This window comes from Pygocentrus nattereri, chromosome 20 (assembly GCF_015220715.1).
Source record: "Pygocentrus nattereri isolate fPygNat1 chromosome 20, fPygNat1.pri, whole genome shotgun sequence".
Lineage (NCBI taxonomy): Eukaryota > Metazoa > Chordata > Actinopteri > Characiformes > Serrasalmidae > Pygocentrus > Pygocentrus nattereri.
Genome location: NC_051230.1, coordinates 36302209 through 36316299, shown reverse-complemented (window position 1 = coordinate 36316299; position 14091 = coordinate 36302209). Strand labels below are relative to the sequence as shown.

At 46.2% G+C, this 14091-nt stretch overlaps 2 protein-coding genes across 4 annotated transcripts in view; both read right to left on the bottom strand.

Moving 5' to 3' along the window:
• Window positions 1-840: 840 nt before the first annotated feature.
• c20h5orf34 (chromosome 20 C5orf34 homolog) lies at window positions 841-9033 on the bottom strand. Of its 3 annotated transcripts, none has more exons than XM_017686231.2 (13): window positions 8741-9033; window positions 7605-7795; window positions 6357-6446; window positions 4852-5387; window positions 4540-4632; window positions 4138-4252; window positions 3831-3922; window positions 3417-3486; window positions 2918-3070; window positions 2697-2803; window positions 2444-2551; window positions 2103-2143; window positions 841-1259 (listed from the first exon to the last, which is right to left on the bottom strand). In XM_017686231.2, exons 2-13 carry the CDS (start codon window positions 7791-7793, stop codon window positions 1087-1089), a joined length of 1767 nt encoding a protein of 588 aa, XP_017541720.1. In that variant the 5' UTR covers window positions 7794-7795; window positions 8741-9033; the 3' UTR covers window positions 841-1086. The 3 variants fall into 3 exon arrangements, with proteins under 3 accessions (XP_017541720.1, XP_017541722.1, XP_017541721.1); XM_017686233.2 differs by having other exon boundaries at window positions 2918-3067; XM_017686232.2 differs by having other exon boundaries at window positions 4852-5384.
• A 3270-nt stretch (window positions 9034-12303) lies between these two features.
• The window catches only part of paip1 (poly(A) binding protein interacting protein 1), a 15593-nt gene continuing 13805 nt past the window's right edge, over window positions 12304-14091 (bottom strand). The window contains exon 11 of the mRNA XM_037531869.1: window positions 12304-13120. Coding sequence (XP_037387766.1) covers window positions 13030-13120 — 91 coding nt within the window. The 3' untranslated portion in view covers window positions 12304-13029. The remainder of the gene's footprint in view (window positions 13121-14091) is intronic.

Here is a 14091-nt window from a genome sequence, read left to right as displayed (position 1 = left end):
CTAAAAGATTTATGGTTTAGCGTCTAGCGCAATGGCATGAGACAAGAAATGAGCACAGACCAGCAAAACAAGCAGAGGAAAGCAGAATCTGAAGTCATGCCCGTTCACACAGTCATTATATTACATCGCCGCATTACCGCATGATGTAGATGAGCAGCACTAGTTTGTAAACACTGTCCTGATTCTCTTTATACGGCACCAGATCCAAAATAAAAACACATACCATAACGTTACTCTGGTGGACGCAGGGAGGAGAAATGCCTTTGGTCTCTCGGTCACGTTTCTGTCAGTTCCTCTCTCTCTGCACTGAAGTAGCAACAGAAAATGATGACTAAACGGCATTTCTGACAACTCCCTTTCTCAAACATGCAAATTGTCTTTCGGCTGCTGGGCAATAAACAAAACTCGGTGGAAAAAAAACAGTTTAATCCAACAATTAAAACCAAGACACACATTTGAACAGAACAAGTAGTTTACGAGTAATAAATTACGATGATTTCAGTTCATAAAAGTCCAAAACCTTTATAAATGATGATGATGGCCAGTAGAGTATTTATGTCCTGGATGTTTTTAGTGGTCTGGGGCCAGTAGAGTATTTATGTCCTGGATGTTTTTAGTTGTTTGGGGCCAGTAAAGTATTTATGTCCTGGATGTTTTTAGTGGTTTGGGGCCAGTAAACTATTTATGTCCTGGATGTATTTAATGCTTTTGGGCCAGGATATCACTTATGTCCTGGATGGCTTTGGCAGTTTTCGACCAGTAAAGCATTAAAATCCTGGATATTTTTACTGGTTTTGGGCCAATACAGCATTTATGTCCTGGATGTTTTTAGTGGTTTTGGGAAAGGAGATCACTTATGTCCTGAATGGCTTTGGCAGTTTTCGACCAGTAAAGCATTAAAATCCTGGATATTTTTACTGGTTTTGGACCAATACAGCATTTATGTCCTGGATGTTTTTAGTGGTTTTGGGCCAGGAGTTCACTTATGTCCTGGAAGGCTTTGGCGGTTTTCGACCAGTGCAACATTTATGTCTTAGTTGTCTTTGAGGCTTTTGGGCCAGTACAGGGTTCATGTCCTGGATGGCTTTAATGGTTTTGGGCCAGTAGAGCGTTTATGTCCTGGATGGCTTTAGTGGTTTTCTGCAGAGCCTGAGAGACACTGTCGTTGGTGATGGTGAGGTCAGAGTGATCAGAAGTCAGCCTGAAACTCTGAGATGGGTCACTTGGAGAATTCAGAATGGAGCTATTGTCCAGGAGAACTGAGCACAGGGAGATTAAGGCAAAAACAAACATGCACTTCTAATGAGACTCCAGTCCTATAGCAGACTTATGACCATTTACCGTATCTGTACCAGAGAGGGAACGACTGATCGGCTGCGTATCAGTATCGGCTGATTTTCAGCCCACATATGTGATCAGCCGATATTTCTCAAACTAAGCTGATCCCGAGAGCTGAACAGTGCCGTAAAGCAGATAAGCCATAGTCAAGCATCGCTGTGGTCCCTCGCTCACAGAACCCTGCAGTTTCTCGTTCAAATGCCTGATGGACCTTTCGACTTCTGATTCGGTGACTAAAGGTTTATTTTTATGGACGAAAAACATGCAAGGTTTTAAAAACTCAGCAGCTGATGCTGCGTAAATCTTTAATCGGAGCCTGCTGTATCTTCTGTTGAACAGATCTGTTAAACTCAGGCTCCGCTGTCACGGCTGCAGCCCAAACAAACATGAGTTTGTTACCGCGACTGCATTTAACGGCATTCATTCACTCTTTTTTAATAAGAGGAGCAAAACGCAAAAGCAGAGCTTCGAGATCTCCCACTGACAAGTTGCGTGTTACGCCGTGTTGGCTCCTGTAGGAGGCGCTGGGTCTCGGTGTTGCACCGTTTAGTTGCCGCGCTTAATGTTTTCAGCGTGTTTAGACAGAAAAAAGGCTTTGGACTTGGTGTGAAGGTCCCACTACGTTAAAATCACACCTGTTCCAATAAAATCCTTCATGTGAGCAGGTCTTAACAGCCCGGCCCCGCCCTGGATCTGTACCGATATCGGTCCCTAAAACCCTTATGGCTCCATCTCTAGTCTGTACATTACTTCCAGGAGGATACAGTTAAATCTCCGGATCTTCTGGAGCTCAGTCAGCACAGACCTGAGGGTGGACAAAGAGCAACAGTAAACGCTAGCTACTTCATTTAATGCTATTAAAAGCTAATAAATGCTAGTAAATCATGAACCTTCTGAATTTTCCTTTGTTTTCTTCCACAAATTTAGTCTGGCATCTTAAGCATATTCAAAACTGTTTGCTGTGAGCAAATCACTACACCGAGTTTATATCATATGGATATAATACATTAATTAACGTATATGTGAATACATAAAAACTACCAATCAAGTTAAACTTGCATGCAATCCACAGACTGCACGGAACGTGAATATGATTGACTAATACCTGCTGTCTATTGGCCGGTCAGTCTGGGGTTCAGTGCGGTCGTAGTTGCTGGCGCTCAGTAAATTCTGCTTCACCCACTGACGCCACTGTCCCGCTACGGCCACATACCTGCAGTGACAGGAACACATTAATAAGTGTTAACTACTGTCCGTAACGTATAACGGCTGGGATTCAATATTTATATCCGTTTTTTAACAGTATGTGCAGTGATGTTAACATTGCTTAATGCAGTAAGATCATCTCAAAGCTTTACCTTTCATAGGCTCCACCCACATCTACCTGCAGCAGGTGCTGTTGGCCATCAGGCAGAGTGAGCTGGCACAGCTCCGGCCCCACCCCTCCACTGAAAAGCTCCTGCTTCTAAACAAATTACAAATAACTAACTATAAAACTGGTGTCTATCCATGTAGGGAAGCACAGTGTAGGTGAGGTCCATACCTGTGCTGGTGTGTGTAGTATAGGTTAGGTGTGTACCTGTGCTGGTGTGTGTGTGTTCCACAGCATCTGCACCTGAACTCCGTCCAGAAAGGTGATGTGGGCAGTGCCGTCCGAGAGAGCCTGAAACTGGCCTGTACCTGCCACCTGCAACTCCAAGACAACACCTGCACACTCCTTCACCTCCGCCTGCTGAACACAGGAATCCACGGTCCTCAGGTAACACACTGAGATACTAAACTCTTACTGCTCACTACCAGAGGACACAGCTTTACCTTTAAACTGGTTGGAGGCATTTAGCCCTCTAGTCTCTTATTTAAGCTCCACCTTAAACGGTGCACCTGAGGCACGTCCATTTAAGGTGGAATGGACAATTCAAAAAGTTGGCAAACAGGAAGCCAAGAGAGGAAAACTGATGAAATGAAACTGATCTGCCACGAAACGGCGACTAACACGGTATTTAGTGAGCAGGCTCAGTGCCGCACCTCTTAATACCGCGGGATGTTAATATTACTGGGGGTGTAGTTATCATACTCACCCTCCTCCAGCAGCACTGAGGCATTATGGACATGGTGGAGGTGCTGGCCTGTTTGTAGCACTGCAGGATTCTGAAATCAAACACAAACACTGTTAACGACTGGAACCTCGTTTATTCACTTTAACCTCGCTTAATTCATTTATGTATGACTATTGTGTTTTTTCTGTGTAAAGCACCTAAGTAGTTGTCAGGTGGTTGCTAGGTGGCTGCTAAGTGGTTGCTATTTTGTTGCTAGGTATTTGCTATGATATCCCAGGTGGTTGCTATGTTGCTGCAATGATATCCCAGGTGGTTGCTTTGAGGGTTCTAGACTGTTTCTAAGGTATTCCAGGTGGATGCTATGTTGTTGCTAGATGGTTGCTGGTGATCAATATGATGCCCCACATATCTCTGTAATACAAAATCCCTAATGACCTGCTGGCTCTGGTCACCACGCTCCTAATTGAGTAGGTCTGTCCAGGTAGGTCAGGTGGAAGCCCATTGAGGTAGTAAACAGTCTCCACCGCCTGTAAACAAACAGGTATTTACTGTTTACTAAACAAAGCCCTCACATACTGCAGCTCTACAGTCTTACTACAGCTCAGATTCACAATTATTATATAAAACATACTAAACATTTACTAATATAACTAAAAACTGTTTACACAACAATATAATACAGGAAATTACATTAAAAATACTGCTTTTATTTGACTTTTTATGTGGGTGGGGTTTGTCTTACAGTAGAAGGTGAGGGTCTGTAGTGGGTGAAGTATTCAGCTAGAACTCCATTAGACCTGATCACTGATCCATCCCCGAGAGAAACCTCCACCACTGGCACAGCGCCACCTATCAGCCTGACACACGATTACACACGTTAAACACTCGACGACATAAACTAACAGGCGTCCTACTCACCAGCTTCTTATGCAATCTTGCCATTCCACCTTAAACGGTGCAGCTGTTACATTCTAGCGCCTGAAGACATTTAAGATGGAACGGCAAGTTCCAGTAAGAAGCTGCTGACTACAAATGATCATCATCCAACGATGGAACTTATCATTATATTACTCCAGTAGTGCTATAATTAGTACGTGATTAATAAATCTGGTTATTACAACGTTTTAATCGGTGCAGTAATTACCGGTAAACGACTCCGTGGCACCACACCACTTTCACCAGCTCTGCGGAAGCGTCCAATTCTGGCCAATCCTCCGCTCCGCTGCCATACCGCCACCTGGACAGAATATCATTACCCTCATCATCATCATCATCATCATAACAGCACACTCAAAAGAGATATCCAGCATATATTACCAGCCAATCAGCAGTCAGATGCTGATACGACTATTAAAATATTAATGTTTAATACTATTTAACGCTGTCGAGATATTATCTGGTATAGAGTGACATAAGAGTTGATACCATCTGAGTATTTTATTGATAATGTACTGACCTGTGCTGGTGAGGGCAGGGGCAGGTCAGCGGGAGAGGACGAGGAAGATCACACTTCACCGTAGCCTGAGAGACTGGTGTGAGGGCGTGGTCTAACCCCCCCTCCACCCCAGCACCCCTCTGCTGTCCAATAGCATCACTGCACTGAGCTCTCTGGGCTTCCCATTGGCTGAGAGCTACAGAGAGGGGGTACCTCCAGGTGTGATGGTGATGAAGTCCAGAGTGGTGCTGGACCACACAAGTATGTGTGAACCTCCTCGCTGACCTTGCAGCGTCCTCGTTCTCTGATGAACGTAGATGTCTGGCTGCTGTAGACGGAGCCGGTGCTGATCTCAGATCCTGAGGCTCCTGAGGACGTTCTTCATTCCAGCTGCTCCTGCACATGAACTCCACCGTAAACTCCTGACCGCAGCTGGACAGCACCAGCCGCGCATGACCGTCCACTGAGCACACGGTTATGTCGCCAGCTGAGCTGTGGCTGATGCTGCAGGAGCCTGCTGAAGGCCACTCAACCTCAGAGACCTCAGCCCCAAGCTTCTGAAGGAGAACACAGTTACAAAGCTATATGCTTTATCTGCACTGAGGGAACACAATTAACCCTCATTAGGCTTTATACGCTTCCACCGAGATTTCAGAACCTTTTGAGGAACCAAAAATTTCAGGAAGCTTCTGAAGACCTAAAGATTTCTGAAACCTTTGAGGAGCTTAAGAGTTCTGGAACCTTCTGAGGAAAGAAATAGCTCAGGAATCTTTTGAGGAACGGAAGAGTTACTGAACTATTTGAGCGCCTGAACAGTTCAGGAACCTTCTGAGGACCTAAAAAGTTCCAAAACCTTTTGAGGACCTGAAGAGTTCAGGAACCTTTTGAGACACTGACGAGTTCAGTGACCTTTTGATGACCTAAAGTGTTCAGGCAGTTTTTAAGGAACTACAAAATGCTTAGAAAGTCAAAAAAACCCCATGGAGGAACTATTTTACTTTGTCACTTAAATTACGACACTCCTTTTATATGCCTTTTTAAATAGTAGATGAGAAGATTGTGAGAAGGTTGTATTTCACCATTCAACCACATGCAGGTCATATATGTTCCCTAGAAAAAAGCAGCTAAAAATGTCTGAAAAAATATTAATAACGATTTGAACAAGCAACTTCTGGTGGAAAAGTACGGCCGAGCAACATGACAGTATTTAGCAATATTATGATAAATTACGTCACAATCTGCTTTTCTGAACATACCGTGGAAATCGTCAGTACTGAATCACCGACCAACTGCACCTTTTATTATAAAGAGTCTCATTAGTCCTGTTTAAGTGGGTTTACTGCAGCACAGTGTGTGAAATGTTGCCTATAAATCACTGTATTTGTGACACATGGTGTATAACGAAAACCTCCTGAAGCACTAAGAGGTTAAACGTTTGCCATATCTCTCAGATCTGGTGCAAAGGTTCCTGAAAGGGTTCCTGTGATGAGATGTTCCTGTAAACAGCAGCTGAAAGGAGGACGTACCTCCTTCTGGTCTTCAGGAACGAGCTCTTCGGGTAGATACGGATGCGCTGCGTACTTATTCCTGAAGTTCAAGGCATCAACCAGCAAAGCCTAAACAGAAAACGGTGGATTTCGTTTTTCTGGGACAGGTTTACAGGGAAAGCATTAACAAACAACGTTTTCACTGCATTCAAATTAATGTGATTATGTCATTTAGGCCTCATATATGTGTACAGTGTGTGTAAATTTCATGATGAATGGACTAAAAGAAACGGCCCAAAATGATTCTGGAAAAAATTCTGGTTCCATTGAGTTTCATTGAAAGGAAAGCAGGTTTGTTCCTTCTCCTGTAAAGTTACCATTCTGGAGATATGACGTTTTGTTCTGACAGCAGTCACATTATAATATTTGCCGAAATATCATCTTCAAGTGATGGTTTCATTCACAGCTGAGCCTTCAGACACCAGACCTGCTTGCGCTCAGTGGGAAAATTGCATAAAAGTGATTTTAAGATGAAAACTTAGCCTAAAATACCAAAACTACCGTCTTTCCCCACTTTTAATCCAGTCTCTCGTTAAAAACGCATGAAAGTAAAAGTGCCTTGAGTTACTGCAGACGGCTCATCATGAGATTTCTGTGCACAAATTAGTGGTGAGTTGTTTGATTGTAGACACGAACATGAGAGTAACAGCACCTGTTCATCACAATTACACAAGTTGCACAAAATGTACAACTCAAAGGACTTTTACTTTGTAATGCGGCAGCGGATTCACAAACAAGCACTTCTGTACTACTTTTATGCAGAGAGAAAACTTGGAATACTTTGAAAAGTCGGAAATCGGAAATTTCTAAAAGTAATTTTAGAGTATTTTACTCAAACAATGTTTTCTGTTTGCCACCAGAGACAGTGCGACATTCGGCTTTCCCAAAACGAGACTAATAAAATAAAGTTCCTGCGTGAAAGAAAAAACATGAAATTAACCTTTTTTATTTTATTAAAGTGATTAGCATATTTAATTAGATACCCTGCTGAACTGCTGCACTGTTACAGCATTACTCGCTGCAGCTCTTACTTTCCTGCTCTTACCTGTAAATAACGCTGTATAACTGTGTAACTGTGTACCGCCCTCTAGTGTCTCACAGTCACGTCTCTGGTACAAAGGGATGGTTGTGTATGGACGGGCTGCTGTAAACTAGCTGTGGCTCCCCCTGTGGTGAAGATGATGAACTACACTGATCAGTGTGTGCACTCTGGGCTGTACTGATTACCCTGTGCTCGCTGATAGTGAACCTGGTCCTGTGTCTCACTCGTCTCCTCTTGTGCAGAGGGTGAGCAGGAGGAGCTGTCTCCAGAACGTACTCTGACCCGCAGGGCGACAGCTGGAGACGAGACCCGTCCGTGAACGAGACGTCCACCGACTCATCATCGAACATCACCATGAACCGGACCACTGCCATCACTAAAGAACGGAACAACAATCACCTTCAGAGTCTTTAATTAGAGATCATATTTACAATCCCAACATCGTTCACTGGTCCAGATGTAAACAGAGCGGTTCCGAGCGGTTTGGTGTGAAACTCTCTGTTCTAGATAAACTTAAGAGTCAGAACTGTTCACAGTGGTGGTGATGGGAACCAGACGTCCCTCTAAAAGCTCCTACAGAAAGTTCCTACATGAGCTGGTTCTGAATTCACTGCCTGATGACTGAGACGCTGTTTTATGAGAGTTTAGAGAACTTCAACTCCATTCATGGTGGAGGGAGACATGCAGGGCGCTGTGCGGCAAAATAGTCCCCAAAGAAAACTCATTATTCCAGATTTTCCACTGTTTTCCATCATCAACATTCCAGATAAGCTCAGAAGACTCGTGTAGGTCCTCTGGTGGTTCTGGGTGGTAAATAAAGTGTCTATATCTGTGTTGTAGTCATGGCGACGCCTGGTTCCCATCACCACCACTGTAAAGACGTCTGAACCGTTTCACACCAAACCCTCTGAACCTCTGATTACACCTCACTCACTGAATTTTGGGGTGAGAAATGGTGGAATTCTCCATTTAAAACCCAACTTTAGCGTTTAAACGTGTTTTGTGAGCGCTGGTTGGGTCTAATCTTGGACTAAACTGCAGTTTAAACGCTATAACCTCCGTTTCCATATGACTTCTTATTCGAATTTTCCGTTCCACCTTAAATGGCGCAGTTCTTACTGTCTGGCCTCCGCGGCGCCCCATTGTAACAGCACCGTTTAAGGTGGAACGGAAAGTTGAGCTCAGATTCAGCCCCGTAGCTCCTGAATCACCGCGGCGCTCAAACACTACTGAGCATTTAGACTTCATTTTACTTCTGTGCCAACTTTTAAACTCTAAAATACATTACTTTTAACATTTTGACACAAGAGACGCTACAGACCCGCCCGCCGTGTTTGTGTTCAGCGCCTCTCCTCCATTGGACGGCGGCTCTTCTACAGCGGGACTCGCAGCAGACGTGCTCAGCACCACTGCTCCCCCTCGTGGCCGGGAAGAGAACAGCAACCATATAATTTATTATTTTTATTTCATTTGTAATAATTACGGCACGCGGTTTTAGATTTGAAGCTCCTCTTCCACAGCAGTTTATTTTACGTCATGTGTGTTAATTTCCATCTCTAACTCCATTATTATTCCTGAAATAGCTGCTGCCTGTAATAAAGTGCTTATAAACAATCCATCCATCCATTATCTTCCGCTTGTCCGGGGTTCGGGTGGCGGGGGCAGCATCCTAAGCAATGAAGCCCAGACCTCCCTTTCCCCAGCCACTTCCACCAGCTCTCCCAGGGGGATTCCGAGGCGCTCCCAGGCCAGCTGGGCGATATAGTCGCGCCAGCGTGTCCTGGGTCTTCCCCGGGGTCTCCTCCCAGGTGGACTCGCCTGTGACACCTCCCGAAAAATTAAAAATTAAAAATTATGAATAGAATCGGTGACATAGGGCAGCCCTGACGGAGTCCAACTCTCACTGGGAACGAGTCTGACTTACTGCCGGCTATGCGAACCAAACTCCTGCTTTGTTTGTACAGGGCCTGAATGGCTCGTAGCAAAGAGCCATGTACCCCGTACTCCCGAAGCACCTCCCACAGAATACCCTGGGGAACACAGTCGAACGCCTTCTCCAGATCCACAAAGCACATGTGGACTGGTTGGGCAAACTCCCATGAACCCTCCAGAATCCTGGAGAGGGTGAAGAGTTGGTCCAGTGTTCCACGACCAGGGCGGAACCCGCACTGCTCCTCCTGGATCCGAGGTTCGACTATAAGCCGGACTCTCTTCTCCAGTACCCCTGCATAGACCTTACCAGGGAGGCTGAGGAGTGTGATTCCCCTGTAGTTGGAACACACCCTCCGGTCCCCTTTTTTAAAAAGAGGCACCACCACCCCAGTCTGCCAATCCAGTGGCACCGCCCCCGATGTCCACGCAATGTTGAAAAGGCGTGTCAGCCAAGACAGCCCCACAACATCCAGAGCCTTGAGGAACTCAGGGCGGATCTCATCCACCCCTGGAGCCCTGCCGCCAAGGAGCTTCTTAACTACCTTAGCGACTTCGGCCTCAGTAATGGACAAGCCTATTCCCATGTCCCCAGACTCAGCCTCCTCACTGGAGAACGTGTCGGTGGGATTGAGAAGGTCCTCAAAGTATTCCTTCCACCGCCCAATGACGTCTTCAGTCGAAGTCAGCAGCACACCATCTCCACTATATACAGTGCTAGTGGCACACTGCTTTCCCCTTCTGATTCGCCTGACGGTTTGCCAGAATCTTTTCGGAGCCGACTTAAAGTCAGTTTCCAAGGCCTCACCAAACTCCTCCCATACACGGGTTTTTGCCTTGGCAACAACTGAAGCCACAGATCGCTTGGCCTGTCGATACCTGCCAGCTGCCTCTGGTGTCCCACAGGCCAACCATGCCCGGTAGGACTCCTTCTTCAGCTTGACGGCATCTCTCACCTGGGGTGTCCACCACCGGGTTCGAGGATTACCGCCCCGACAGGCACCAACTACCTTACGGCCACAGCTACAGTCAGCCGCTTCAGCAATGGAGGAACGGAACATGGCCCATTCTGAGTCAATGTCCCCCACCTCCCCCGATATCTGGTCAAAGTTCTGACGGATGTGTGAGTTGAAGATCAATCTGACAGGTTCTTCTGCCAGACGTTCCCAGCAAACCCTCACTATACGTTTGGGTTTGCCTGGTCTGACCGGCATCTTCCCCCACCACCTGATCCAACTCACCACCAGGTGGTGATCAGTTGACAGCTCAGCTCCTCTCTTTACCCGAGTGTCCAAAACACATGGCCGCAAGTCCGCTGACACGACTACAAAGTCAATCATTGAACTGCGGCCTAGGGTGTCCTGGTGCCATGTGCACTTATGGACATCCTTGTGTTCAAACATGGTGTTCGTTATGGACAAACTGTGGTTTGCACAGAACTCCAAAAACTGAACACCACTCGGGTTCAGATCAGAGAGGCCATTCCTCCCAATCACACCCCTCCAGGTCTCACTGTCATTGCCCACGTGAGCGTTGAAGTCCCCCAGTAGGACAATAGAGTCTCCAGGAGGAGCACTTTCAAGCACCCTTCCCAAGGACTCTAAGAAGGCTGGGTACTCTGAACTGCTGTTCGGTGCATAAGCACAGACAACAGTCAGGACCCGTTCCCCAACCCGAAGGCGTAGGGAAGCTACCCTCTCGTCCACCGGAGAAAACCCCAACATACAGGCACCGAGTCGAGGGGCTATGAGAAAGCCCACACCTGCCCGCCGCCTCTCACCATGGGCAACTCCAGAAAAGAATAAAGTTCAGCCCCTCTCAAGGAGATTGGACCCAGAGCCCAAGCTGTGTGTTGAGGTGAGCCCGACTATATCTAGCCAGTATCTCTCAACCTTGCGCACCAACTCAGGCTCCTTCCCCGCCAGTGAGGTAACGTTCCAAGTTCCAAAAGCCAGTTTCAGCAACCGAGGATCAGAACGCCAAGGCCCACGCCTTCGGACACTGCCCGATCCACAACGCACCGAACCCCTACTACTGCCCCTCCCATTGGTGGTGGGTCGATGGGAGGGGGGACTCATGTAACCCCTTCAGGCTGGGCCCGGCTGGGCACCATGAGTAAATGCCCGGCCACCAGACGCTCGCTGGCGAGCCCCTCCCCCAGGCCTGGCTCCAGGGTGGGGCCCTGGTAACCCTGTTCCGGGCAGGGTACACAAGTCCTGTTTTTGTGTCTTCATAGGGGTTATTATGGATCACTTTGTCTGACCTGTCACCTAGGACCAGTTTGCCATGGGAGACCCTACCAGGAGCTTTTGCTCCAGACAACATAGCTCCTAAGATCATTCAAGCACGCAAACCCCTCCACCACGATAAGGTGGTGATCCAAGGAGAGGGCTTATAAACAATGCTGTTCTTTATTATTACTTTTATCATCATCTCAACTGAAGCTCTAAGGGCAAGTTTCCCAGCTTAGAACTCCCTTAAGCTCACAGTTTAGACTCTAAACCAGAGGTGTGCAGTGCTCATGGTGGACTGGGGGCCAAAAAAGACAATATAGAAATAAAGAAGGGAGTTTTGTTTCTCATAAAAACGTTTTTTTTTTTACAACACTGCACTACTGTCTAACATAGTTGTTAGAAAGAAATACTAAAATAAACAAAATAAAACAATTTTAATGATTTGTTAATAAACTGTGAGACAAATAAGAACATAACTATTATGAAGGTCCAAATCCGAGTGCCAATGTCGCCCTCTTGTGGAGAATCCTTATACTGCTAAACATGACTGAGTTAGGTGTTTAACATGAAGTTTATTTCTATTTCTCCCAACTTTTTGAGGTGCGCCGCCTCCCAAAACTACTCATGAGGGAGTAACAAATGAAGATCTGCATCCAAAAGAAAAGTCTCTCTTGTAATTTTGTGTCATGCATGAGGAATCAAAGAGCCAGAAACAGAGAGAAGCAGTCACGTTATAAAGATTTATTGCAGGCAAACAATGCTGTAAATAATATTTACAATACTATAATAAAATAAAGGTTTCCTCTGGGTGGGGAGAGTGTGAACAGTGCTGAAATGTCACAGTGGTTCTGAATCCATCTCCTCCCTCCAGTCTAACTGGAGAGCTCATTTTCGGGATTCAGTAACCAAACTGGCGGCGGAGGCTTCAGGAAGTGCATCAAATCTGTAAAATTCTTAAAAAGGTCCAAAGTGAACCTGAAGACAGAAGAACCCAAAGAAAAGAATCAAACGAAACTCAAAGCTCACCAAAACGCTATTTTTGGTATCTTTCTTTCTCCCTTACTGGTTTCTCTTGACTGATTTTTTCTCGAGTACCTTAAGAGCTCAAACTCAGCCCTGCGCTCGGCTAAAGCGTTCAGTCCGAGATCAAACGCTGACGGCGCTACTCTGCTTCTCAGACTGAAGAAATAAGAACCCACTGCAAACCTTCAGATCAGCAAACAAACAGGGGGAGGGAGAAGAGAGAATCAAAGCAAACCAGGAGCAGCCCAGCGCTGCAGGAGGAGTCGACGACAGCCGATACGCGTCGAGCCAACAGGAGGTCCAGACGGACCCCGGGAGCTGGGGGCGCTGGTTTACGTACTGAAACGGCCTAAAATAAATCAAATAAAAGTGGTTTCTCTCGGCGCCCAGGCTGGAGACCCCCGGCAGCTCCGCTCTGCCGTTTCTACTGTTTCCTTTTTCTCTCGGACTCCAAGCAGAACTTCTCGAACGCCTCCTCGATCTCAGGATCCATCTCGTCCTCCTCGCCGTCGAGCCTGCACATGGAAAAGCAGCATTTCAGTCAAGCTACAGATGTATTTACTACAGAGAGGTGGCTGCACGCCTTCAGACCGTTTCAATTCGAGTGGACATCGAATCCTCGCTGACGACGTCGTGAGTGACACCACAGGAGAAGGGAAAGCTCTACGACAAGCACCTTTAATGACCAGTGACGAACCAAACTACACAGTAGAGCATGACGTGCCCTTTCCATCGAGCCCTGGATCGCATTAATATCCTTCAGGAAACCGTGAACACGGACTCTGGAATCGCGCAAATCTGAATCCGACTTGGGCGCCCCCTAGACGGCCTTGCCGGGACGCTTGGAGAGATTTAGAGTGAAAATAAGAGTAACTGACTTCAAACTGTACAGGACCACAGGGCGTTACGCTCCCCTTCCAAACACAGGACTTTCACTGGAGCCTGTGGTGAACCTGAGATAATGACGTCTCATCTCTGAAGGTCTAATAACATCCTACTGTACTAATATTTCAATAAAGAGTCCCTACACTCAAAACGGCTCCTGGTCTCAGATCACTGCAGCTGATAAAGGCTGGAATCTCAGGAAGTCTCAGCTTCTGAGGACCGAATCGAAGATGCTACACTCACTCATTTCATACATTTCCTTATTTCATCTGGTTTGTTTTTCGTTGTTTTTGTCCTGCGCTCTAGGGTCTTTTGCTCATTCCAGTCTTGAGTTATCATAAAATGAGTTCCCCCACTTTTCTCCTTCCTACAGGTGTTCCTTAGCATTCCTGGTTAAATTAAAGCCTAAATAATTACATAAAAGAAAGAGGGCAGATTATAACATTATAAAAACAATTAAAACACAACATTACTACTATATCGGAACTCCGGGCACTACAGAGCACCCCGGGCATTACTTCATGCAGGATTTAACGGAGGGAGATGACCGATGACCTGTCTGTAGCGTCTTTATAATATAGTACGTTTCTGCCGTTATACT

Coding starts and splice junctions, on each gene's coding strand:
- c20h5orf34 (XM_017686231.2), bottom strand. CDS start 7,793: ATGGCAGTGGTCCGGTTCATGGTGATGTTCGATGATGAGTCGGTGGAC. Junction 3,487..3,830: donor GTGGTGACCAGAGCCAGCAG/GTCATTAGGGAT, acceptor GTTTGATTTCAG/AATCCTGCAGTGCTACAAAC. Junction 2,804..2,917: donor ACACACACACACCAGCACAG/GTACACACCTAA, acceptor TAATTTGTTTAG/AAGCAGGAGCTTTTCAGTGG.